Source organism: Physeter macrocephalus, chromosome 4 (genome assembly GCF_002837175.3).
Source record: "Physeter macrocephalus isolate SW-GA chromosome 4, ASM283717v5, whole genome shotgun sequence".
Lineage (NCBI taxonomy): Eukaryota > Metazoa > Chordata > Mammalia > Artiodactyla > Physeteridae > Physeter > Physeter macrocephalus.
Genome location: NC_041217.1, coordinates 1,014,920 through 1,037,976, shown reverse-complemented (window position 1 = coordinate 1,037,976; position 23,057 = coordinate 1,014,920). Strand labels below are relative to the sequence as shown.

Here is a 23,057-nt window from a genome sequence, read left to right as displayed (position 1 = left end):
CACATCCTGACCTCACTGCCTGCCGCCGGCCCCGTCTTTTTCTCTCCAGCAGATGTGCCTCTGATCTTGCGATTCTCGGAACACACCAGGCACACCCTGCCTCAGGGCTTTGCCTGGGCTGTTCCCTCTCTGCCTGGAAACCTCTTCCCCAGCTATACATAGAGACTGTCCCCTCTCTTCTTCAGATCTTTACTCAAATGAACCTTCTCAGTAAGGCCTGCCTTGGTCACCGAATCAAATATTCACCCCCTGCCCACAGCCGTTTCACATTCACCTTCCTGCTTTGTTCTTTCTCCTTAGCGCTTCTCAGTAGCTGACATTTCTGTCTATCGCCTGTCTCTCCCACTGGAGTGGACGCCCCACGAGGACAAGAGTTTTTGTCTGTCCCGTTCTCTGCTGCGCCCGCAGCACCTGTCAGAGCTGGCGTGTGGAGGCGCTGGGCAGGTGTGAGGAACGGGAGGCTGGCTGTCCAGCTGCAGACGAGATGCCCCTCGGGCATCAGCCGCCTCTGCAGCCTCCGGCCTGGCCTCGTGCGTGTTTTGGGTGCTCAAGAAGTCCCTGCTGAGAGGTGGAAGGACATGGGGGGGTGGGTGACATGGAAGAGAAAAGGGCGGAAGGAGGTGGGTGTCAGTGGCTGGGCGGCTCTCCACAAAGGTGGAGGTGTCGGGAGGTGACGAGGGACCTCATCACGGGGGTCGGGTGGGGACACCTTAGAGAAGGTGCTTGTCGCTCAGCCCCGGCCCAGGGTGGGTGGGCAGCGCCCAGCCCCTGCTCTCCAGATCCTGACTGTGGGCATAGAAGTCAAGAGAACCCTCCCCTCTGCTCTGCTCTGCCCTTAGCCCTTAGCCCTCGGGGGGAGCCAAGTGCCGCCTCACCTGCCCACTCCCCCGGCCTCAGATCCCACCTTCTCCCAAGGTCACCTTTCAAGGTCAACCAGGTGGGGGCAGCCTAGCCCTCCTTCCCAACTTCTCCTCCTCACTCCCCACCCCCAGAAGTCCGCTCTCAAACCGAGGGGCAGATCCCAGGACGCCCTCCCGCAACCAGGGCTGCATCCGTTTCCAGTCACGGGCGGGGGATGTGACGTCACACCGCATGCCTGTCCTTGGCCGTGTGCCTGTATCTTCATTCCTCAAGTTGCTTTAAGTTATCGGTCACCAGATGTGGTCTAATCGCTCATCCCACGCCCGCTGCAGAGCCTGCCAATGCCTTTGGAGAGAGAGGAGTGGGGTGATGAGCGGTTTCGGGGGGCGGGGGGCTTTCATGATTCCCGACCCGCCTCCTTCCCGAGTCCCCTCTGGAGCCCGGGCAGGGTCCAGGCCCCACCACAGGCCACTGCATCTTCAGCACCCGCCGCCTGCCCAGCGGGCCTCTGCCTCAGCACACAGACCCTCGCCTTCTCTCGTCATTGAACCCTCCCGGCCAGGCGGCCCTGCGGAGTGGGGAGAGTGGGGAGAGGGCAGGGTGGGAGGGGCTCCAGCCCGGGACTGGGGGTGCTGTGACAGGGCAGGATCCTCTCTTTTTAGGAATCACTTGAGGAAGCACAGATTGGCTTTATCCGCTGATGCTGGAATGGCTGTTGCCACGGCAGCCGAGCGCTCCCACTGCGGTAGAGGATGGTGGGAAACTCAGGGGATGTGAAGGGAATAAAGAGAGCCCCGGATAGAGGGAGAGGCCTCACCGGGGAGCGTCTGTAAGTTCCAGGATGCCAAGATGACGATTTAAAGGGACCCCCCCGTGATCACAGCAAGACCCTTGAGACAGGGACAGCGGGAAGGTGAGCCGTACTGGGTGGACAGGAGGAGGACCGGTCCTCGTGGGGACCAGCACCGAGTCAGCTCAGGCGGTGGGCGCGCAAGGTGTTTCCTGTCTCGTAAGTTGACAGGTGGTGTTGCACGCAGAGGGAGGATGGAGGGGGTCTGGTGCCTCTCTTCTGGAAAAGCCTCTTTTCTAGAAGGAGGCAAAATTTCAGGAGCTGTTTATTGAAGGAAGGGGACAGGCATGGGGTTTGGGGCATGTGATACCCCTCGAGAGGAGACACGGGGGGATAAAGAGAGGGGGCAGGGACCAGGCTGAAACACAGGAGCCCATGAGGGGGTAAGATCGCCAGGAAGGAAGGAGGATCGGGGCCGGGGCAGTGGGCACCCAGGGACCAGGAAGCGCGGGTGGACACCGCAACAGGTGGAGCAATGTCAGAGCGACTCCAGGGACTGACCTGGGAGGAGGGAAGCCACAGACGTGGGTACCAGAGACGGGGGCGGGAGGAGGCGCCGGACCTTGTCTACAGCAGCGCGCCCTGGCTGGGATGGACCACAGCGCAAATCATGCCCTTCGGCCCGATGGCAGCCGGTTCATTTCTCCTTGTCCGCTAAGGAGGAGATTGAATTTACGTGCGGGAGGAGCGCATACACACAACAAGCAAACTACCGTAACCTGGTACATTAGGGGAACAAGTGTCCCCAGCCTCTCAAGCTGCGCTTTTTAGGAGTGGTGCGATCCCCTCGCGACTGAATTAGCTGTGTCTTGTGCAAACTGGAGGAGACCCCTGAGTAAGGATGAGGACTTCAGAAGCGACTGTGGTTTCATGAAAAGCGGCCTGTGTCGGGGGAGGGAGCGCATGGTCACCCGGACCTTTGGCACCGACGATGGGGCTGGATCCCCTCCTTGAGCTGGGATCTTGTGTCCGGGCTTAAGCAGGAGTGTCTCGTGTGTGCGCAGAGGGGAGGTCTCCTGATTGGCCTCGTCCTTCGGGCACTCTCTGTGCCGGACCGAGTGCTGGCGTGAAACCACTGAAGTCCCTTTACCCAACCTATGGCTTTTCACTCCCCATCTGAAACTGCCATCCCAGTCCACCCCCGAGTCTCCTAAGTGCAGGACCCAGGCCCAGAGGCCAGTCTGCATTGTGCCTTCTGCCAGGGGACCTTCTAGTGAAATTGCACTCACTGCCCCCGCCCCCCGTTTGAGCCCGTCCCTAGTTATACTGCGTCCTACTCCGGGAAGCCTCTGAGATTTCCACCTCTTCTCCCACCTGCCAGCACGGCCTCTTACTCCTATGCTCATATGTACTGGGCACCTCCTAAGTCAGTGCCAGGCCCTGGGGTGACCCTGGCGTCGGTGAGACAGCCAGGAGCTCTGTTCTCCGGATTTGGGAGTCTCCCCCTCGTTATTCCTGTAATCACTATACACCCACCTCCGTCTGTCTGCCTGCAGTGAACGTGTTGATGTGCTTCGCGTTGCCGTTTCCCACGAAAAGGAGTATTATTTTCCCAGGTCTTGTATTGTTATCTTCCATGTCCTGCCAGACATTGAGTTCCCTGAGGGCAGAATCGCCATCTTTCTCTGTTTCTCCGATGCCCAGCCAAGGGTCCACGTTTCTTACCAAACACCTCTCTGCCTGAGAAGTCAGTGCTCAGTACCGTGGTCAGTGCATCCTCTCTGCCACGACACCTGGACTTGCAGACTTCATAGTGTCTCAGTCCAGGCCTGGGATGATGGAAGACAGAGTCCTGGGGACAGGACCCAGGTGCCATGCAGGGAGCGGGCCCGGAGCACAGCCCTCAGGCCTCCAAATCCACGTTACCAACACCGCGGCAGCATCTGCTCCGCCAAGGTGCCGAGAGACACAGCTCCGTCCCTGAGAGCGTGGGTGCTGGTGGGGGAGACGGACACGTCCACAAATGCCCCTCACACCAGGCAGGCTGTGATGAGTGCTAGCGGAGTGCGTGAAGCAGGAGACTCCGATTCTGGGGTGAGGGGGCTGGGGCTAGAGAGATGGAGGTTGGGGATGAGGTGGGCAGGTATGCTAGGGCTAGTGGTTTCTGGCGAAGAGTTCTCAGGGCTGTGCCTTCCCCAGTGTGTGGCTCCGCCGGGGCCCACTCCTCCCTTTCTCCTGTCCCTCACTTTCTTGCCAGAGGGCCATTTTGCTTAGGCAGCTTGGCCCTGACCTGGGAGGCCGTGGACAATGGGCAGTGTCGCCCTCTACTGAGGGACAGCCCCACGCAAACGGCTGCCTGCTCCGTGAGCCTCTAGCCTCCAGTCCCCCCTCCACCCCATCTCTCTTCCCTGGGCCCCGGGTGGGAGGGAAGGGAGAAGGGCTAGGAAAATGTCTTTTTCAAGTGCTCTGCAGGCTCCAGCGTAGCTCTGGCAGGCAAGGGGCCAGTGCTCAGCTTCCTCCTGATGCCCTGGGTTTGACAAAGCGTTTTGCAAGTCCAAAGTCCCTTTAGCTCTGAAGCTGGTACTGTAAGCCCCGTGAGAGAAGACAGAGAGCGCGGGTGTGTGTGTGTGTGTGTGTGTGTGTGTGTGTGTGTGTGCCCCGTGAGAGAAGACAGAGAGCGCGGGGTGTGTGTGTGTGTGTGTGTGTGTGTGTGTGTGTGTGTGTGCCCCGTGAGAGAAGACAGAGAGCGCGGGGGCTGTGTGTGTGTGTGTGTGTGTGTGTGTGTGCAGTGACTTTGACAAGGTCATACAGTCACCAGGAACCCAGTCTCAGGATCACGAGAGTCAGGCCTTTCCTCCAGCGCCCTGAGGCCCCTGCCCAGTCAACCCTGGGCCCGTCTTTCCAAGCCACCCTCGTCCACCCCCTGCCCCTGTCCTCCGGAGGCATCCCGCACTTCAGGAGGGCAGCCTGGAGCCTCAGAGACTGAAGGCAAGTGGGGGGCCGGGAGTTTCCCGGCCGACCTGGATATTGTTTCTCCACGCCCGCCGCATCTCCCCCCAGGCCCCACATGCCCACTCTCCCTCCGCGTCCCGAGCCGCCCAGTCTCAGCCCCTTTTACCCGCGCGCCCACACCAGCTCAACGGAACCTTTCCACCGCCCCCCCCACCTCCCGGCGCGGCAGGGGGCAACCCGTGCCCCGGAACCTGCCCGCCTCGGCGGGGAAAGCGAGGAAAAGACCGGGTCGAATCCTTCATCTCCCCCTACCACCTACTCATCCGCCCCTGGTTCTCGGCTGCAGATACCACCCCCTCTCGAGCCAGAAATAGACTCTCTCCCCCCCACCTCCCGGCGCTCGCGCACACCCCTCCCCCCACCTCCCGGCGCTCGCGCACACCCCTCCCCTTCTCCGCCGGCTCCTCCGTCTCCCCCCTCCTTCCTGCGCTCCGAGCCGCAGCCCGCAGCCTCCGCTCCCGCTGGCGGGCGGCGCGCGACCCACGGGACCCACCGGCCGGCGGGCGGGCGGGGGACCGGGTCCCGGCGCCGGGCACCTCCGAGCGCCGGCCAGCTGCGGGCCTTGAGTTCTTCTTTGATTGATTTTAAGATTTTGATTTGTATTTTCCCCGCCCCGCCCCTTTTCCTCCGACCCCGCCCCATCGCTCCACGGCTTCCGCGCTCCTTCCCTTTCCCCGGCTTCCTTCTTCGCGTTTCTTTCCCCTGCGCCTCGGCTCGCCTCCTCCCCGCTCCCTCGCTCCCTCCTCCTTCCTCTCCCCTTCCTCCTCGGTTTCTTCCGTCCTTTCCCTCCCCCTCCCCTCCCCTCCCCCGCCTCCTCCTCCTCCCCGCGCCCCCCCCCCCGCCCCCGGTGCCTGCAGACGCGCGGATCGTCCATGCGCTCCTCGCGGGCAGAATGCTGGGCGGCAGCGTCAAGAGCGTGCAGCCCGAGGCGGAGCTGAGCGGCGGCGGCGGCGACGAGGGCGCGGACGAGCCTCGGGGCGCGGGCAGGAAGGCGGCGGCGGACGGCAGAGGCATGCTGCCCAAGCGCGCCAAGGCGCCGGGCGGCGGCGGCATGGCCAAGGCCAGCGCGGCGGAGCTCAAGGTCTTCAAGTCCGGCAGCGTGGACGGCCGAGTCCCCGGCGGGCCGCCCGCCTCCAACCTGCGCAAGCAGAAGTCGCTCACCAACCTCTCGTTCCTCACGGACTCTGAGAAGAAGATGCAGCTATACGAGCCCGAGTGGAGCGACGACATGGCCAAGGCGCCCAAGGGCTTAGGCAAGGCGGGCCCCAAAGGCCGCGAGGCTCCGCTGATGTCCAAGACGCTGTCCAAGTCCGAGCACTCGCTCTTCCAGCCCAAGGGCGGCCCGGCGGGCGGCGCCAAGACCCCCCTGGCCCCTCTCGCCCCCAGCCTGGGGAAGCCGAGCCGGATCCCGCGCGGCCCCTACGCCGAGGTCAAGCCGCTCAGCAAGGCTCCCGAGGCGGCCGTGAGCGACGACGGCAAGTCGGACGACGAGCTGCTCTCCAGCAAAGCCAAGGCGCAGAAGGGCTCCGGGCCCGTGCCCCCCGCCAAGGGCCAGGAGGAGCGCGCCTTCCTCAAGGTGGACCCCGAGCTCGTGGTGACCGTGCTGGGTGACCTGGAGCAGCTGCTCTTCAGCCAAGTGCTGGGTGAGTGCTGCCTTCCCGCCCCACCCCTGCCTTTCTCCTCGCCTGCTGGCAGGGAAGGTGTGGGGAGAGCGGCGGGGCTCTCTAGACCCCGGGTCGGGCTATGCGGGGACACTGCGCCCAGATGTACAGGGCTGGCCCATCCCCAGGTGCATATGGCTGAAGTGCGCCTTGGTAGAGATGTCCCCAGGCTGGGGCTCTGCTCTGGCCTGCCGGAGGTGAGGCTGGACAATGGGGTGGGGGGCTTAGCTCCTCAGAAATAGAGCCCATCAGCTTCCTGGGATCTTACAGCCTAGAATCTTAATACGGCAACAGCTGGGGGGCTGGTGGTGACCCCTGCCGTGTGTGGTCTGTGCTGGGCAAGAGCGCATTCAGCATCGCCGGGGAGCGCCGGCGGGAGCCGACCTAGAGCACAGATGTGCGGAAAGCAGATGTGAGGGCTGTGTGGCCGCGGAGCGGAGCTGAGGCCCCGCTTCCCCTGTGGATCCCCGGTGGGAGCACGAGTCGGATTTCCCGGGTATGGGCTCCTGGCGAGGAGACACGACAGGGGCCTGGGGGCCGGCGGGCAGCCAGCTGCCGCATCTGGACGCGCGTCCTGTACCTCGGCCCCGGCCCCCGGCCTGGGCCAAAGCCCTACCCCGCCCCACTCCGCGGGTTTTTAGGGCGTGTGGCATGGTCTGGGCTTTCGCGCGGAGACTCCTGGTTGACTGGGAAGCCTTTGCCTTTCGGCTCATGGAAGCCGAGCGGGCGGGAAGGAGGAACAAAGCTCGCGCGGGCGGAGGAAGCGCAGAGAGCTGCCCCATTGTTCTCCGAGCCTGAAGAGCCGAAGCAACAAACCCGGAGCGGGCCCGGAACTGCGCCTGCTTTCCCCGGGGACCCTGCGCCCTGAGAGGGAGGGACCCGGGGCGCGCGGGACGCAAGGCCGCTGCGCCTCGGGAGCCGGCGCGGGCCGAGCCGGGGCCACGAGAGGACAGCGGCGAGGCCCGGAGCCGGGCGGCCGCCGTGGCTCCGCGGACTTGTTGCGGTGGCGGGGATGCGGGCCCTCCGGCGCCGAGGGACCCGAGCTCCCCGGGTAGCAGGCGCGCTGCCAGCCCCGCGGGGGGCTGGGAAGGGGCGTGTCCGTGCGCGTGTGAGGGGCGGGGCCGGCGCGGGCTGCGGTCCGAGTGACGGGCAGCGCGAGGTGGGGCGCGTGGGAATGGGGGTGAGGTGCTCGCCTGGCGGCCTGGAGAAGGCGGCGCTGGGAAGACGGGTTCGACCTACGGCGACCTTCCTGGGACCCCCAGGCCCCGTGTGGGCCAGGACGGGGGACCCCCGAGCAGGGGCAGGGGTTTGGAGCTTTGGATTCAGAGTCTCGCAGAGGAGGCCGCATCTGGGCTCTGCAGGGGCAGTCGGGGGGCTGGAAAAGGGCAAAGAGGGGGGCGCAGCGGCCTGAAGGCCCGGCCTCCGCAGGCAGGGACCCGTGGGGATGAGGGTGGGGGCAGAAGCCGAGGGGCGGCCTCACCCCTCCCCCACCCCTCCGCCGCTGTGCCGAGTGCTGCCCTCAAGGAGCTTACAGTCTAATGGGGTGAAACAGACAGCAAAGGAGAAACGAAAGAAAGTAATTGCAGGCACCGAGGAAGGCTGTGGAGAAGATGGGGGCGGGGCCTGCTTAGGTCCCTCTAAGGAGGCGGTACTGAGCTGTGACTGAGGCCAGGGGAGGTGCAGGGGCGGCGGGGAGGACCCTCCCTGCAGGGCTGAGAGGGGGTGGGGTGGGGTGGGGGAGAGGAAGGCGGGGCTGTCTCTGGGGGCCGCGGAGGCAGTGTCAGCGACACAGAAGAGCAGGCACAGCCCCTCAAGGTCAGGTCTTCCACAGCCCCGCGACTCCCTGCACACTGCCCCAGGACGTAGCTGCCTGGCCGAAGCCCTCTTAGTTGCATCTCAAGAGGCAGTGACCACAGAAACCCCGGCAGACAGCCGTAGAGCGGGTGGGCTGGGCGAGGGGAGAGGCTCTGCGGTAATCCCTCACGCCCCCTCAGCACTTACCATGTCTCAGAGCGCGCCCCGGGAGTGAGGGGAGAACACGCCCCATTTCCCAGGCGTCCGGAAACGCAGGGTCAGAGCCTCGAGGGGCTTGGAGTCTCCCCTGAGCCAGTGACCGGAAGGCAGATTCTGCACGTCTGTCCTGATTGCCAAGTCCCAGCTCTGTGTAGGGGACCCGATTGAGGGAGGGGAGTCAGCGGGCAAAGAGGGACCTGACCAAGCTGGTGTGTGCAGGGCACGGGCCACCAGACCGGCCCTGATGACCCCACGGCGGGGCTGGTGCCGGGAGAGGGGTGGAAAGTCTGGTGAACGTGCTGGACTGACCCGGGCAGACGGGGCTGGCCCCAGGAGGGCAGTGCGGGGGCGTTGAAGGGTGGAGCAGGGCAGGGGAGGAGGAGGGAGAAGGTGAGGGCCAGGTAGAGCCCTCTTCTGTGTGGAGTGGGGGAACAGGAGAGCCCATGAAGGTGTCCGGGTTGTCAGGACCCTCCCTGGAGAGCAGGGTGGTCCCTGGGGAGGCGAGTGGACGCCTCTGCCTCCGGATGGTGGTGAAGGATGCAGGTTCTACAACCGTGAGGCTCCAAGTCAGGACACGCTTACTCCCTGGGACCATCTGAGACCCAGGAAGCTGCCCAGCCCCGGTTGCTGGAGGGAGAGGGAGTGAGGCAGCCCCAAATAAGAGCCTTTCTGGAATGAAAGGGAATGAAAGGGAATGAAAGCTGATCATGGCTTGCCAGAAATCAGCTGGGGCCCAGATGGTCCAGGCAGGCGCCCTGCCCTTCCCTCGCTTTGGAAGCTGCCAAAGAACTAGGGTCCCACTGGGAAACCCTAGAAACTTGGAAGACTGAGGGGTGAGTGTCCAGGGGAAGGGGGGCCTGTCTCAGGGATCGTATGCCCTCGGACCCTGGTGGACAGTCCATGTCAGGCAGTTCGGCTCCAGAGGGAAGGTCACCGGCCCCTGGCCTGGGTCTGGGGCAGGCAGGAGGCCGCAGTCCTGAGTTCCCTGGGCAGAAGTCCTAAGCTCTGTGACCTCCTCTGGGACTCACGGTCCCCATTTGTGAATGGCAGAGCTGCTCCATGGCTCGCCTACCTGTCGGCATCAGGGAGGGGTGCAGAGAGAGGTGCTCGGGCCTTGGCAGGGCCCCAGGTGCCTGAGAGAGCCTGGCTTAACTCAGAGCAGTTACATGCACGGTCCCGTCCTGAGCACGCTTCTCCACCTCCTCAGCCCCGCGTGCGAGGACCTCCAAGCGGCTGGTGACCCCACGCACACCGCACCCCCTTTTCAGCCCTCCAGGCAAGGGGCCAGGTCAGGTGCAAAGGAACCCGGGCGGCTGGAGCGCCTGGTCCCACTTTCTCAGAAAGTGTCTGGACCCGCGTGAGGGGTTGCCGTGACAACGGTTAGGCCCTCAGAGGCGCAGGCCAAACAGAGCAGGGGAAGGAAGTCAGGAAATTATCTGTTTCTAAGCCAGTGGGTTGATGTGGGTTTTTTTGTGGGGGGGTGGGAATTTACCCTAGAGATTACGTTCTGGGATGCTGTGAATAGGGGCAGGGAAGAAATGGCTTCTCCGATGGTTTTCTTCCTTGTTATTCAGTGCACTGGGGGGGTCGGTGGGTGGAGGATTCTTGGGAGTCCTTCAAGAGCCAATGCCCGAGCAGCCAGACCGCGTGTGCAAGCTCACGCACGCTCTCGTGCCCAAGGCTCCACACGCAGGGCCGTGCCTGGTGCCTTCCCAGTGGTTCCCCAGAGGCCCGGCAGGAGAGTGAGGGCTCTGACTTGCAGCCTTCCCGGGCTTGTGGAGCCACAGGTGAAGGAAGGCAAGGCCTGCAGGTGGGCGCGCGCATAGCGGAGGGGCCGCTGGCACAGACCCTTCCCGCTGCGAGGCCTCTGCCTCCTCAAGGGTAGCGCTGGGCAGGACGTTTCTTTTCTCCCCCTGTCCAGGGCTAGGCTTCGGGCTCCACCGGGGCCCGTGGGGTCCTGCTCTTACTCTCTGGGCCTGGCCCTGCTCAGGCCGCTGCAGCCAGAGCCGTCTTCCTCCCCCTCCCCGGGCAGCCACGGCCCTGCTGCTGCCCAGAACGGATGGCCTTGGGGTAGCTCCTGTGCTCTGGGGACAAGGACACGTGGAGGGGAAGTGCCCAGGGCTTCTCTCAAGGGAGATGCCCTCGGTGGTCAGCAGTGGCTCCACCCTCAGGCCCCAGGCCCTCCTGGATGGGGGTTGAAGGCGGAAGAGCACCAAGTCGCCCGGAATCCTGGGCTGCTTTCTGACCGTTAGCTCTCGTCCCACCCCCTAACATCTCCCGCGGGCACAACAACCGCCCTCCCCCGTGGCCCGTCCCCACCCAGCTGCCAACACCAGAGGCTTTGTCTTCTGCAGACCTCCAGCCTCACCCTGCTCTGGGCCGCCCCTCCACACCCGTGCCCACAGCCCACAGCCTCTGACCTCAAGGGCTGGGGGTGCAGGCTGCTCCACGGGGCTCCAGGGAGAGCGGGTCCTGCGCTGACCCGGCTGAGCAGAGCCCCCAGGCCTATCCCTGCTGCTCTGCGGCGCCTTCTTGTACAGCCGGGAGAGAAGAACCCTCTCGGTGCAGAGCCCCCGCCTCCCCCCCTGGGATTCACAGAACACACAATGGAAATTGTCTGGTTGAGCCACCCACCTAAAGCAGAAATTACTCCCTCCTAGCACCGTAGGCGAGTGGGTGTTCTGTTTACACACTCCCGGTGACAGAGAGCTCACTACCTCATTTCCCTGGAAAGTACTCATTATTAGAAAGCCCACTGAGCAGAGTTTCTGTCTGCTGAGTTTCCACCCGTGGGTGCAGACCTGCTCTCCGGATCCTCTCGGGTCAGGCTGGCCTGCCTCTCAGACGCCTGACTGCATCCCCTCACATCCTTCCTCCCTTCGCCCCCCCTTCCTCTTTCTCCTGTCTGTCTTTTCTTTTGCAGTAAGACTGGGTAGGAGGAGGGGCCGAGCTGTTCCCCTGATTCCTGGGCCCCGTAGAGTCCAGCCCCCAGGTGTACCCCCGTCCCCCGTAAGGTCTGCCCCCCAGCACCTGGCTGACCTGGGCTCCCTCCCACAGCATCTCCCTCGGCCTGGAGGCCTGTGCCGGCCTGCCAGCCGAGGGGAAGTGGATGCCACATGCTTCTCGTTTGCGTTGGCTGACCTCCTCCCACAGCCTGTTTGCATTACCCAGCTGCGTCTGGTGTCCCCGGGGCCCGCAGCCTCCCTCTCTTGCCCAGGAAGGCCGGGGGCCCGGGCGCGCCTCGCTGGCCCTGTGTGGGCAGGCTGCGCTCCTGCGTGGAAGCCTTGGAAGGCTGCGTCAGCCCTCAGAGCGGGCACCGCCCCCTGCAACTTCCCCTCCTGTGGCTCCTGGGGACCCGGCCCCTGCGGGGAGAGGAGACCACAGCCCCCTGGGTCCAAGGCTTCCTTCTGAGCAGCAGGCATCGGGGCTCAGACCGGGAAGATGCCCCGGGAGCGGTGTCTGTCTCCGGACCTGTGCCCAGGGCGTGTCCGGCGTGGTCGCAGCCGCGAGCCCGGAAGGGCGGGTCCCGGCTCTTCGTCTCTGATTGGCACCTGTGCCTCTGGCAGAAGAAGGGGCAGACTGCAGGGCTGCGGCCGGTGGGGGGAGCGAGCAGGCGCGGGGTCCCCGCTGGCACCGCGGCGGGAGAGCACGGGCGCCACGTCGGGCACGTTACGGGTTCCCCCGAGGGCTCGGGCTCTGGCAGCGTCCAGGCTCTCGCCGCCAGCACTGCCTGTTTACCACGCGGCTCTTCTCCAGCTCAGCTCTGGCCAGAGCTTGGCCGGTGGCCAGGGCGGGCCTTGGCCTGAGCCCTTGTCAGGTCTATTTTCGACATCGCGATGATATGTTTCAGGGCCTCTGCAGCGGGCGGTTCCTGCACCGTCTTCTAATTTCCGAGCAGCAGCGCTGGCTCTGGACCGACTTCCCAGGGTGCTTGCTCACGTGCATGTGAAGCCAGCGTGTGGGCCCTGTGTGCCCAGGCTGGTCCCCGGGGAGGCTGGCTCGTCTGCAAGGGTGTCCGGTTGGGGCGCTGCCATTGGGAGTGATCTGGTGAAAAGCGCTGGAGTTTTCTTGGAGAGCCAGGCCGTCAGCCGTGACCTTGGGCTGCGTAGGGAGGTAGTGAAGGTTGAGAGCGCAAAACAGGCAAGTGTGTGGGGAAACCCGCACGTAAAGCTTCAAGTCCGGACGTAAACCCCCAGGACGTAGATGCGGCTGGGAGTCAGGGCGTGCACGGGGGTGCACGGGGGCTGGGTGTGTCACGTGGAGCGGGGCACAGAAACACTTGCACGCTCGGCCCCTGGCAGCTACGCACGGACCGAAGGGGGGTGTGTGTCCGCGTGTGCGCGCGCACACAACTGCCCAGGCGTGAAAGGGTCTGAACCACGGCCAGGCTGGGACGACTTCCCCCAGAGAGACCCTCAGGCAGAGACCGCAGGGGTTGGGGCGCCCTGCCTGGCTTCCCTCCCAGAAAAGAACCTTGAGGAGGACACAGGCTCCCTCTGTCCTTGGTGACTGCTGAGCAGGCCTTCCCTTTCCGGGGGCGCGGGCAGCCACCCGGCAGGCCTGGCTTCTCTGTGCGGAACCCTCAGCCGCCATAGGCCACGGGCTCCGGCACACCCAGGCTGCGGAGTTGCCTCCCCAGGGCTCTGGGACCTGATGCTCCACGGGAGGAAAACAGGCCCAGAGGAAGTGATGACCTGCCAATAACCAGCACCCATAGACCATGTGGGGCGTGAGATTCTTGTCCCTTAGGTTCAGTGAGTCACTTACCGCCCACAGTGACCCTGTGACCACGCACTTACAACTGAGCAAACAGAGACACTGGTCGGTGGCTCGGCCGCCCGAGCCGGGAGAGCAGGTGGGCCGCAGGGCCAGGACTTGCCCTTGACCCCTGTGATGTCAGCCTCCAGGAGCCTCAAGACCTCTCCCCCCACAGTGTTGAGTTCAATTCCATTTAATTCAGGATTGCTGTCAAGCGGTCGCTGTGGACAAAGCACGAGCTCCTGGGCTGCGGCTCTGGGCCCCGCTCGCCAGCTGCTGGCCTGCTGGGTGAGGAGATGAGGATTCCCCGCTCATCCCAGGGCAGGGCAGATGCTAGGAAAAGTTGGGAAGGGGTGCGGGGGGGAGCAGGGTGGCCTGGAGCCGGTGGGCGTGTGGGTTGGGTGCGGCGCAGCGGGCAGGAGGGGACGCTGTGGACAAGCGGCCTGAGCTTTGAAACGCAGGTTGAGATCCCGGCGGCGGCAGAGATGGGAGGGACCGGACACGGAAGAAGGAGGTAACCGGGGGGCTTCATCGTGGGTGCCGTCCAGCCGCGGGAGAGGTGGGGAAGGAGATGGACGAGCAGCTTGGGGGCGGCCCTGGCGTGACCGTGACCGGCCCCAGGGGTTGCGCTGGGCTCTGGGCAGACCTTTGGCGGGGAGCCGTCAGGGCTTTGCCCCCAAAGGCCCCCGAAAGAGTCCCGGCTCCGGAAGCGGTCCTGGGAGAGGGTTTCTGGGTGAGGACACCAGCCGGCCCAGGGCCTCGCAAGTTCCACGTCTGTTCGCTGGAGCGGACGTGGCCCTCGCTGCCCCTGCAGTGTCCACATGGGAGGGATGGGGGGGGACGCGTCCGCGCCGAGAAGTTTGTCTTTGACGAGCAGCAGCTCTGATTAGGCCTGAGGGGTCGGCACTTTCCTGCCCCAGCCCCCGGGAGAGCCTAGACCCGTAACCCACCGCAGAGCTGACTCAGGCCACACACGGCAGCAGCAGCGGGTAAACCAGCGTGAGGACTGACGGAGCGTCCCGGCGACGTGCGACTCGGTTGGCGTGAAAAGAGAGCCGTGCGTAGGGCGGGCACCGCATCTCGGCTCCGGGGACCTTGCTCCATCCGGGAAGCCTTCCTGAAGGAGCTAGGAGTTGGGAGCTGCTTAAAGGAATCAGAAACGCTTGGCACGAGGGGCGAAGGCATTCCAGCCGCCCGGCTTTCCTTGGAGGGGGTGGGAGGACTGGCCTGGAGCTCGCTGGCTGGGAGCCCTAGGAGCAGACGGTCCTCGAGGGCCGTCCCGGGTGGGAGGGCGCGAGGTGGTGAGCGTGCCCCAGGGGAGGATGGGGAGCCTTGCACCCAGGGCAAATCCTCCTCCTCCTCCTTTGTTCTTTGGACCAGTTTCCGTGCCCTGGGCGTTGCCGTGGGGTCCCACTGTCCCAGGAGCTGGGGTGTTTGGCTTTGTCCTGGAGTCGGGTACCCCCAGGAGTCCAAGAGTTCAGGGTTGCTGGGGGACGCAGGCGTGCCGCAATGTCTCAGGGTTTCCACGGACGGTGGCAAGGCGTCCAGGGGTGCTGGGGCGTTCACCGCCCGGCCGCCCTTCGTCCGGCCCCGCGGGGAGGGCGCTACAGCAGCGGAGGCCGCGGTGCCCCCCGGGCGGGCGGGCAGGCGTTGCTGCTGCTGCCATGTGGACAGCAGGGACCGCGAGGGCCGCCCCCCGGCCCCAGGGTCAGGGCTCAGCCTTGGGCCGCCCGACGCCCTGCCCTCCCGGTGGGGCTGGCTTGAGGCTCGGCGGGCAGCCTCTGCCGCACATCAGGGGGCCTCCTGGACGCTTGGCAAGGCCTCCCTGCTGGCACCTCCGCCCGGCCCGTGGCCTGGGGGCCACCGAGGGCCCGGCCGCAGGGTTTGAGCTCCCGGGAAGAAACGTCGGTGCCCAAGACGCCGATCGGCCTTGTGCTCTGCGGGTGGGTCAGCAGCCTCCCTCCCGAGGCCCCGTGGTGGCCCCCGGGACACTCAGAGGCCCAGGGATCGCTGGCGATTGACAACAGCAACGGCCAGCGCTTAGTGGGCACCCGCTGTTTGCCGGCTGTGCCGAGCGCTTTGTGGGAACCCAGGTCAGCCTCTTGCTGCGGCGAGACACTTTGCAGGGGTCACGCGCAGGCTATTTCACGGTCCTCGCGGGCCAGGCTGCAGAACCGGGGGCGCCTGGGGCTTCCTGTTAGGCCGGAAGCTAACCCCGCGGGTGCCGAGCGGCGGGGTACCAGGGGCGGGGCGGGGGCGGGGCGGGGGCGGGGCCGCAGGAGGAGTGCTCACTTGCCGCAGGCGTGGGAGCCGTTCATCTTCAACAGCCAGCGTGACCCTCCCTCCCGGCGCGTCGCTGCCGACCGGAGACCCCCCACCGACGCGGCCTTAGACGTGGAGAAGCTTCGAGGAGCCCGGCTCGCTCGGCAAGTTCGCGTGGAGCAGAGATTCAGCCGCGGCTTGATGGGGCCCGTCCAGACTCTTTTGCCTCTGGCACAAGTAGGCACATCTGCCCCCCCTTGCCCTGTAGGCAGTCTAGAGCCTTCAGGCTGACGTGGTCCCGAGAGCCCCGATCTGTAAGAATCAGTTCTCTCCGGTCCTCGGCAAACGTCCCTCGGGTCCCGGGGCCCTGCGTCCCAGCGTGTCCAGTCTGGGAAGCAGACCACAGCCGGACAGTCACGGGGCAGCCGTGGCCGGTGCCGGGGCTGCAATGCCCAGAGCTGCAGGCAGGCTACGGGGAGAGGGCTTCCCCCGTGGACAGGAAGGTCGTGGCCGCCATGAGGGGGACTCCAGAGCGGCCGGGAGGAGACGGGGCCCTCCGTGTCCGCCTGCGATCAGCTGTGCCCCTGGCCCCTCTGCCTGCGACCCTGGACCTGTCCCTCGTAACCGTGGAGCTTGAATAAGCCCTGTCATGCCTCAGCCTCCCTGGTGGTCAAAGCGGGGTCAGACTTGCCAGCTGGCAGCTCGGGGAGGGGAAGGGCTGGCCCGGGGCCGAGGCCACAGATTCAGCCCTGTCTTCATCTCAGGGCCTGACTTCCCCCCCACCCCCGACCTCCTTGCTCCCCCGTGGCCAGTGGCTCCTGATTTCTAGATTAGATTCCGCCGAACGCTGCATCTGCGGGAAGTGGAGGGCGGGGGCGGTGGTGTTAGCTTCATGGAAGATCCGGGGACTCGTAATAATATCTGTCAATCGTTATGTGATACGTACCAGGCACCGCGCTGAGCGCTGTACGTGTAATGATTCATTTAACCGTCGAGAACAGCTTGGCGAGTTAGGGGCTGTTTTTATTCTCATTTTACCCGTGGGAAAACCGAGAGGTTAAGTAACTTCCCCAGAGTCACACAGCCAGGAAGCGAGGAGCCTGGAACCACCCGCAGGCAGGCCGGCTCGAGCGCCAGCCTCCTTAACCACGGTGCTACCGGCCCTCTCGCCGGTGGAGCGCTCTGGCCTCGCAGGGTTCCACAGACACGGCAGATCCTCTGGGCAGCCGCCCTGTCCTTTATTCTCAATAGCGTGGCCCTGTCCTGAGGTCTCCTGCAGGAGTTTGGTGGCACAGGCAGCCGAGCACGTCCCCCGGACCCCCTCGGTCCCCGCTGCCAGGCTGTGGACAGTGTGTGGGGTCTGTGGTCCCCGCCGCACGCCTGTCCTGGCAGGACCATGGCCGGCCGAGAGCTGCAGGGGACGGCGTGTCCGCCCTCGGCCGGAACCCGGCGTCTCTGGGGCCCTGGCTGCCTGGCCTAAGGGAAAAGCCCCAGCTCTGAGTGGTGCAGGTGAGGGTCCGGATCAGCCCTGGTGCTCACCTGCTGGCTGCCCCCCGCCCTCCTTGAACCCGTCCCGCGTCTATAGGATGGAGCTTACGCGCCCTGCGCGGGGGTACCGGCGGGGATTGAGTAGAAGAGGAAGTCGGGGTGCCCGGCGCCGCCGATGGCCGTGTGGTTGGTTCTGTCGCCGCCTTCCCCGCGGGCCCCACACCCCTGGCTTCTTCAACCTGATCCCGAGGCTCCGCAGACCCGGTGGCGACCGGTGAGCCCAATGGCGTCGCTCGCGGATTGGCTCCAGTTCAGCCCTGGTAGTTTAGCTCAGTTCAGTGTCTTGGTTGTGTCTGGAGCCAGCCTGGGCGGAGGGGGAGTTTGTTACAGGCCAGGGAGGGTCTTGCAGGGCTGGGGGTGGAGGCAGGGGCAACCGGGTTTGCAGGGGGAGGGGGCCGGCCTCACGGAGCCCCTTGCACGCCTGGCTGCTGCCTTTTGAAGCACAGACCCGCACTCCTGTCGCTGGTCCACGAGGCAGATCGCGGTGCCCGCGGCTCCGGGCTACTCTGTGCCAGAGGTCTGCCAGTCTCCCCTGGGGCGTGGGGGGCCTGAGAGCCATCCCAGGAGAGAGGGAAAACACGTTCTCCGGAAGTCAGCTGTATCAAAAGTGTGGGAGGTCGTTCCTCGGCCGAGTGGCTGGTTAGACTTTGATAAAAAGAAAACAGCAGGAACAGTATGAAAAGAGGGGTTGAAGGTGGGTGTGTGAAGGTGGCAGGATGAGCCCCTGTGTTCAGATTCACTACCTGTTCCTGGACTTTAGCTCAGGCCTGGGTCCCGTCCAGGTCAGAGACAAGCTGGCAGTGCCCTCATTTCTGGGAGGGATGGGGGCTCAGGCCCGACCCAGAGCTTTGTGGTGGCCTTATCTGTCCCCTCCCCACCCCAGGTCCTCTGGAATCGTCCTGCCCCGTTTCCAGGCCCTCCTTCGGCCAACAGCCCCTCTGGTGGTCCTTGAAACGTCCTCCAGGCCCGAGACGTGGAATCCACCCTGCTGGCTTGTTATCACACAGCTGGGAGGACATCTGGGGAAGGATGAGGCCAAGACATCCTGGCTCCTTCCTTCCTTATCTCGGGGGAGCGCAGGTGATGGGGTGACGCTGACCCGGGGTTGGGGGCCCACCGGCCTGTTGCCAGGGGTGGGATTCCGGTGGGGGATGGGAGGGGCTTTGCCCCAGAGGAGCCCAGCCTGGCCTGGGGCTGGGCAGGGGCTGGGTTCCTGCCACTTTCCCACACGGCACAGAGATTGGGTTTCCTGCTGAAACCCTATCTCTGAATCACAGTCACAAAGTTCCCGGCTTCTCGTTGCAAGCTGTCTGTAGCAGCTCTGTGTTTTCTGACGGGGGTCCTGGGAGGAAAGACAGAGCACAGTGGTCAGACGCCCAGGGTACGGGGCAGACAGACCTGCGTTCAAATCCTGCCTCTGTGTTGACTGGTCTTGAGGCCCTGGGCCAGCTTTGGTTTCCTCACCTGTTCAACAGATCAAATGGTCGCTACCTTGTCGGACGGCTGCCAGGCTTACGTGAGATATTTCTTAATCTGATGTCGCCTCATCGTTACCCGTTCTCGCTCACTGTGTGGGTCGTAGCGGGGGGAGGGCCTGTCCTCGGGGAGCATCAGGCGGATGAGGGGGACGCAGCCCAGCAAGCATCCTTTGTCCTCCGACCCCTGTGTTCCGGGCCCTCCCTCCTGAGCCTTCACGAGCCCTCAGCCCACACCCCCGCAGCCAGGCCCCTCCGTCTGCAGAACGCCCCTTCTCTCTTTGGGGTGTCCCTGGGCGCTGCCCCCGTCGTGCTGTCTCGTCCCCGGGTCCCCTCTGCGAGCAGCACGGAGCCTGTGCTCAGGAAGCTTCTCCTCGGGGTGCTCTTCCTCTCCAAACACCGCCCAAACTACAGACCCAGAGATCAGGCGAGTCCGCTTGCCTGCTGTCAGCCTTACGGCTGCATTTGATTAGAAGACGGCAGCTTCTCCCACCCAGATTTGTTCCTTTCTCTCCCCACCGCCATTCTCCCACCCCTCCTGCCTTGCTGAGCTCAGGGCGTCCTCTGGTCGCCCCCCCCCCCCCCCCCGCCCCGGGCGCCTGGGCGCTGCCTGGGCACAGCCCGTGCCCACTGTGCTCCAGCACCCTCAGTCCCGGAGCCGCTGGCCGGCGTCAGAGCCGCAGTGGGCGGGGGTCGCCGCGGCTCCCTCCCAGGCCAGGAGGCTTGGGGGAAACCGTCCGGGTTGGCGCTCGCACGCCAGTGGCGCTTCTCACCGGTGGAGAAGCGTAATGAGGGGGCCGGAGTTGGCCCTGCCTCCTGCTTGCAGCCTGACGGCTGAGGTTTGGGGTTCCTGCCATCACGTTGCAAATGCCCTCATCCCTCGGTGACCTGTGCCAGGGTCAACGTTCAGAAAAGCGTTGCCGCGGCCTGCTCCTCTCGCTGAGGTTTGGGGAGAGCGATGTTACTTGTCTGGCGTCCTGTCACTTTGCATCTGGAGTCTACTTTGCTGCCCTGAGCTCACGTGTAAAGCAGTGAATGGGCAGGTGAAGGCCACCTGTCAAAGGTTCAGTCCTGTTTGGATGGGGGTCCGAGGCCGGAGCCGAGGGAAGGGGCTCCAGACCCCACCGTCTTGTCACTGGGACCACCTTTCCGACCCAGCCCAGCCCCCGCCCCACCCCCGGCTCCTCCTTCTTTATCCTGCCCCTCCCCCTGTTCTTGGCTGTTCAGGGACCACAAACTGAACCAGACAGAACTGGAAGGGGATCTGTCCCCACACCCACTCTCATCTTGCTTCCCTCCTTAGCAAAAAAAAAAAAAAAAAATTCCAGATTATCTCCAGCAGCTCTGAGCGTCAGAGACTTGAGTCTGGCAGAGGAGCAGATGGGCTGGGGGTGGCACAAGCAACTGTCCTCTGTCTCCTGAGGTGAGGCTCCATGGGCCGGCCCAGGACGCAGGAGCCCGGGGGGACGGGCCGGCCCAGGACGCGGGAGCCCGGCGGGGACGGACCGAAGAAGGGGTGGCGTCCCATGCGGGCGCGTCCCTGGGCTCCCGACAGCTCAGCTCGTGACCTGGAGGAAAAAGAGCCTTGGGCTCTTTGGGGTTACGGGGACCCTCAGCAGACCCTGGGCGTCTGCTCCTAACCGGGTGGCGGCGTGGTCTTTGGTGCCAGAGCAGTGAACAAAGCAGACCCACCCTTTGTCTTCATGGACTTGAGTTTGGGTGGGGAGGCGACCTTAAGCACATAGTCACAGAAGGGAATCCTTAAATCGCCCCGGTAAGTGCCGTGTGGGAGAAACAAAGGGAGCGATGGTTAGGTTGGAGGGCCAGCCGGTCGGGCAGTGCTTCCCCGAGGAAGGGCGCCTTCCCCCCGGGCCAGGGGAGCAGCCTGGCAGAGGGCAGGGTGTGCAGCGGGCCTGAAGCAGAGCGAGCTTGGGTGTGGAGCAAAGAGGAAGAAGGTCGTGGAGGAGGGAGGCGTCCCGCACGAGCCTGGGAAGCTGGGCTTGGGAGGGGGTTGGGCCAAGCTGGGCCGGGGGCGTGGGCAGGGTCCGGAAGCTCAGTTTTATCCCTGTGTCAGCAGGAAGACAGGGAAGGGGTAAGGGGAGAGCGACATCAGGTTCGTGTCGTTCAAAAGTGACTCCGGATACGGTGGGGGACGAGTCGGAGAAGGCAAGAGTGAAGGGGTCCTGACGGGAAGGTCCCAGCTGGCGCCCCCGGGGGACACGCAGTGGCCTGGGGCCGGGAGCAGGCAGCGCCGGCGTCGCCGGGCAGCGAATGGGACCCTGCAGGCCCCGGGGTGGGGGGACACTCTGGGGAAGGGGTGGGGACCTCATTGTGCCTAGATACGAAAGTTTCTTCGGTGCAGAGCACAGACGTCCAAGAACAACATCTCGGGGTTTTTTGAACAATAATACCTTTTTTAAAAAAACGTACGCTCGTCTCAGCTGAGCGAGATTCGTACAAACTGAGCGCAGGAAAGGGAGGGGGCAGTCCGTGTCCCGAGCTGGCAGATGTGGTCCTGAGCCTGACGGTGGTGCTGAGGGGCTTGGGGATGGCGGTGGAGATGAGAGTGGTGGTTGTCATGCTTTTGGTGATTGTGGGGTGGTTTAGGGGATGGCGGCGCCCAGGGTGAGGGCCACAGCAGCCACTCCGTCTGCAGTAAACCGGGGCACCGGCGATGCTAATGGTTTCTGCCCCACGTGTGCCCGGTCACTCGGGCTCCAGGTGACCTCCGGAGAGCCTGCTTTCCACTTCCTTAGGCAACAAGTATTCCTGAGCCCAGGGCCGTGCTGGGTGCTGTGAGGTTACAGCAGGATTGGAGGTGGTCGCTGCCCTCAGGGGTTTTGTCCCCTTCCCGAGACGTGACCGAGTGACCCCGTGTCCCACATCTCTGCTGGTTGTTCCGTCCCCTGCACCCTCTTCTCGTGCGCCGAACGGGCGCTCCAGACATGCCCAGCTGCACCCTCTTCAAAGCTGACGCCCCCTTGCCGCCTCCCCCGCCCCGTCCACCCCTGTCTCTGTGCTGACCTGGTCTAGCTTAGGCTGGGCTAAAACGGGAGTGCGGACTCTTGGGCCAGTTGTTACTCTGTGACCTTGAGCAAATCATACGCCCTCCTGGGCCCCGAGTTTTCTCATCTCCTGTCAATAGAGCGTAATGTTCTCCCCACCCTTTCTAGCTCAGAGCACTCTTGGGGGAACCGTATGAGACCACATCGTGGGAGGCACGTGCCCTTGGCTCTGTGTGGGCAACGTGTCTCTGGTCAGGCCTCCCCCGCTCCACCGCCTGCTGTCGGGTCAGCAGACCTGCCCCCAAAGGGGCCTTTGTCTGCCAGTTCCCTGGGAACCACGCAGCCATCACGGAGTGGACCCCGGCCTTTATCTCCAGCCAAAACCTCAGGCTATCTTGAGGGAGAACGTTCGAAAAGGAAGCTTTTCCAGTCCTCCACGAGGGCGGAAAGCATGAGATGCAGGCTGTCCTTGCCGTCTTGAGCCTCCCCTTCCTGCCCTCCACCCCTTCCCCACTTTCTCTCAGGGTTGGACCAAGAACTCATTCACACGGAGGTTCCCTCTAGCTGTGGATTTTGGAGGGTTTTTTTTCCTACCTTGACCTCCAATAGGAAGTACCTCTTCTAGCAAATCCAGTGTGTACGTATTGAGTCAGAAGGTGTTTGAAGCAGTACTGTGTCCCATGTACTTGATGTTCTGCTCTGTTGAATGTGTCAGTCTGTTTCTCTTTAATTGCCAGTGCCAATGCACTGAACTGATTTCGTGACCCACAGATGAGTGTAACCTGCCATTTGAAAAGCCCTGCCCTGAAAGGACCGTCTTTCCAAGCACGGAAGGACCCGGGGGCGGGGGCGGGGGCGGGGGCGGCGTTTCTCTCGGGCCGGGCGGTGCTCCAGGCTCTTTATTGCACTAGACCAGCTATAACCCCGGCGCCCGCTCACTGAGGTGAGGGTCATGATCGCCGTCGTCGGGCCAGGGAACTTAAGTTACTTGTTGAAGGTGACACTGCCGGTAAGTGACACCAGCTCAACGGCTGGGCTGTGCTGGCTGCCAAGGCGCCTCAAAAACAAGGTGGTCCCAGCAGGGGAGCCCAGCGCCCGTGCCCTGGCTGTCAGAGCCAGGCTTGGGTGCTTCTGGAGGGCAGGCCTGGGTGTGGGCCGGAGACAACCTGCAAAGCAGAGGGGCCCTGGGAATCCGCAGCCCAGCGGACGCCCAGGCTCGACCGCCCTGTGGACGCACGTGGAGCCACGCGGGTGCCTGGGGAGCCGGAAGCCCTTTGGGGCGCTCCGCGCAGAGCTCTGCCCAAGGCTGATGGGCAAGCAGGACCTTTCTGAGTGGAAAGAAAAGCCTAACTCTAGCCTGTAAAAATAATACTGCTGTTAATTTTAAACATAACACTCTTTGCAGGCTAAAAAAAAAAAAAAGCGAGCTTAACCAAACACTTTCACTGTTTTTTTAATGAGTCTATTGTCGTAGGCTCTGTGAGAACGCAACTAAAGTCTTGAGAATGCGTTTCAGAGCACAGTGTGTCCCTGCGTCTGGTGGGTGGGTTGCTTTTAAGATCTGAGCCCGGGGCCGCTGGTGTGTGGGCCAGGGGTCCGCAGACAGGCCTTGGTGCGCAGCGGAGCCCAGTGAGGAGGCTTTGGGAGGGGTGGTCGGGGGAAGCACGGGCTT

At 64.2% G+C, this 23,057-nt stretch overlaps 1 protein-coding gene across 1 annotated transcript in view; it reads left to right on the top strand.

Annotated features, from left to right (window-relative positions):
- NAV1 (neuron navigator 1) overlaps nt 1-23,057 on the top strand; it is a 150,290-nt gene that overhangs the window by 15,531 nt on the left and 111,702 nt on the right. Inside the window, exon 3 of the mRNA XM_024130562.3 lies at nt 5,521-6,306. Within this exon, the coding sequence (XP_023986330.2) occupies nt 5,521-6,306 (786 nt within the window). The remainder of the gene's footprint in view (nt 1-5,520; nt 6,307-23,057) is intronic.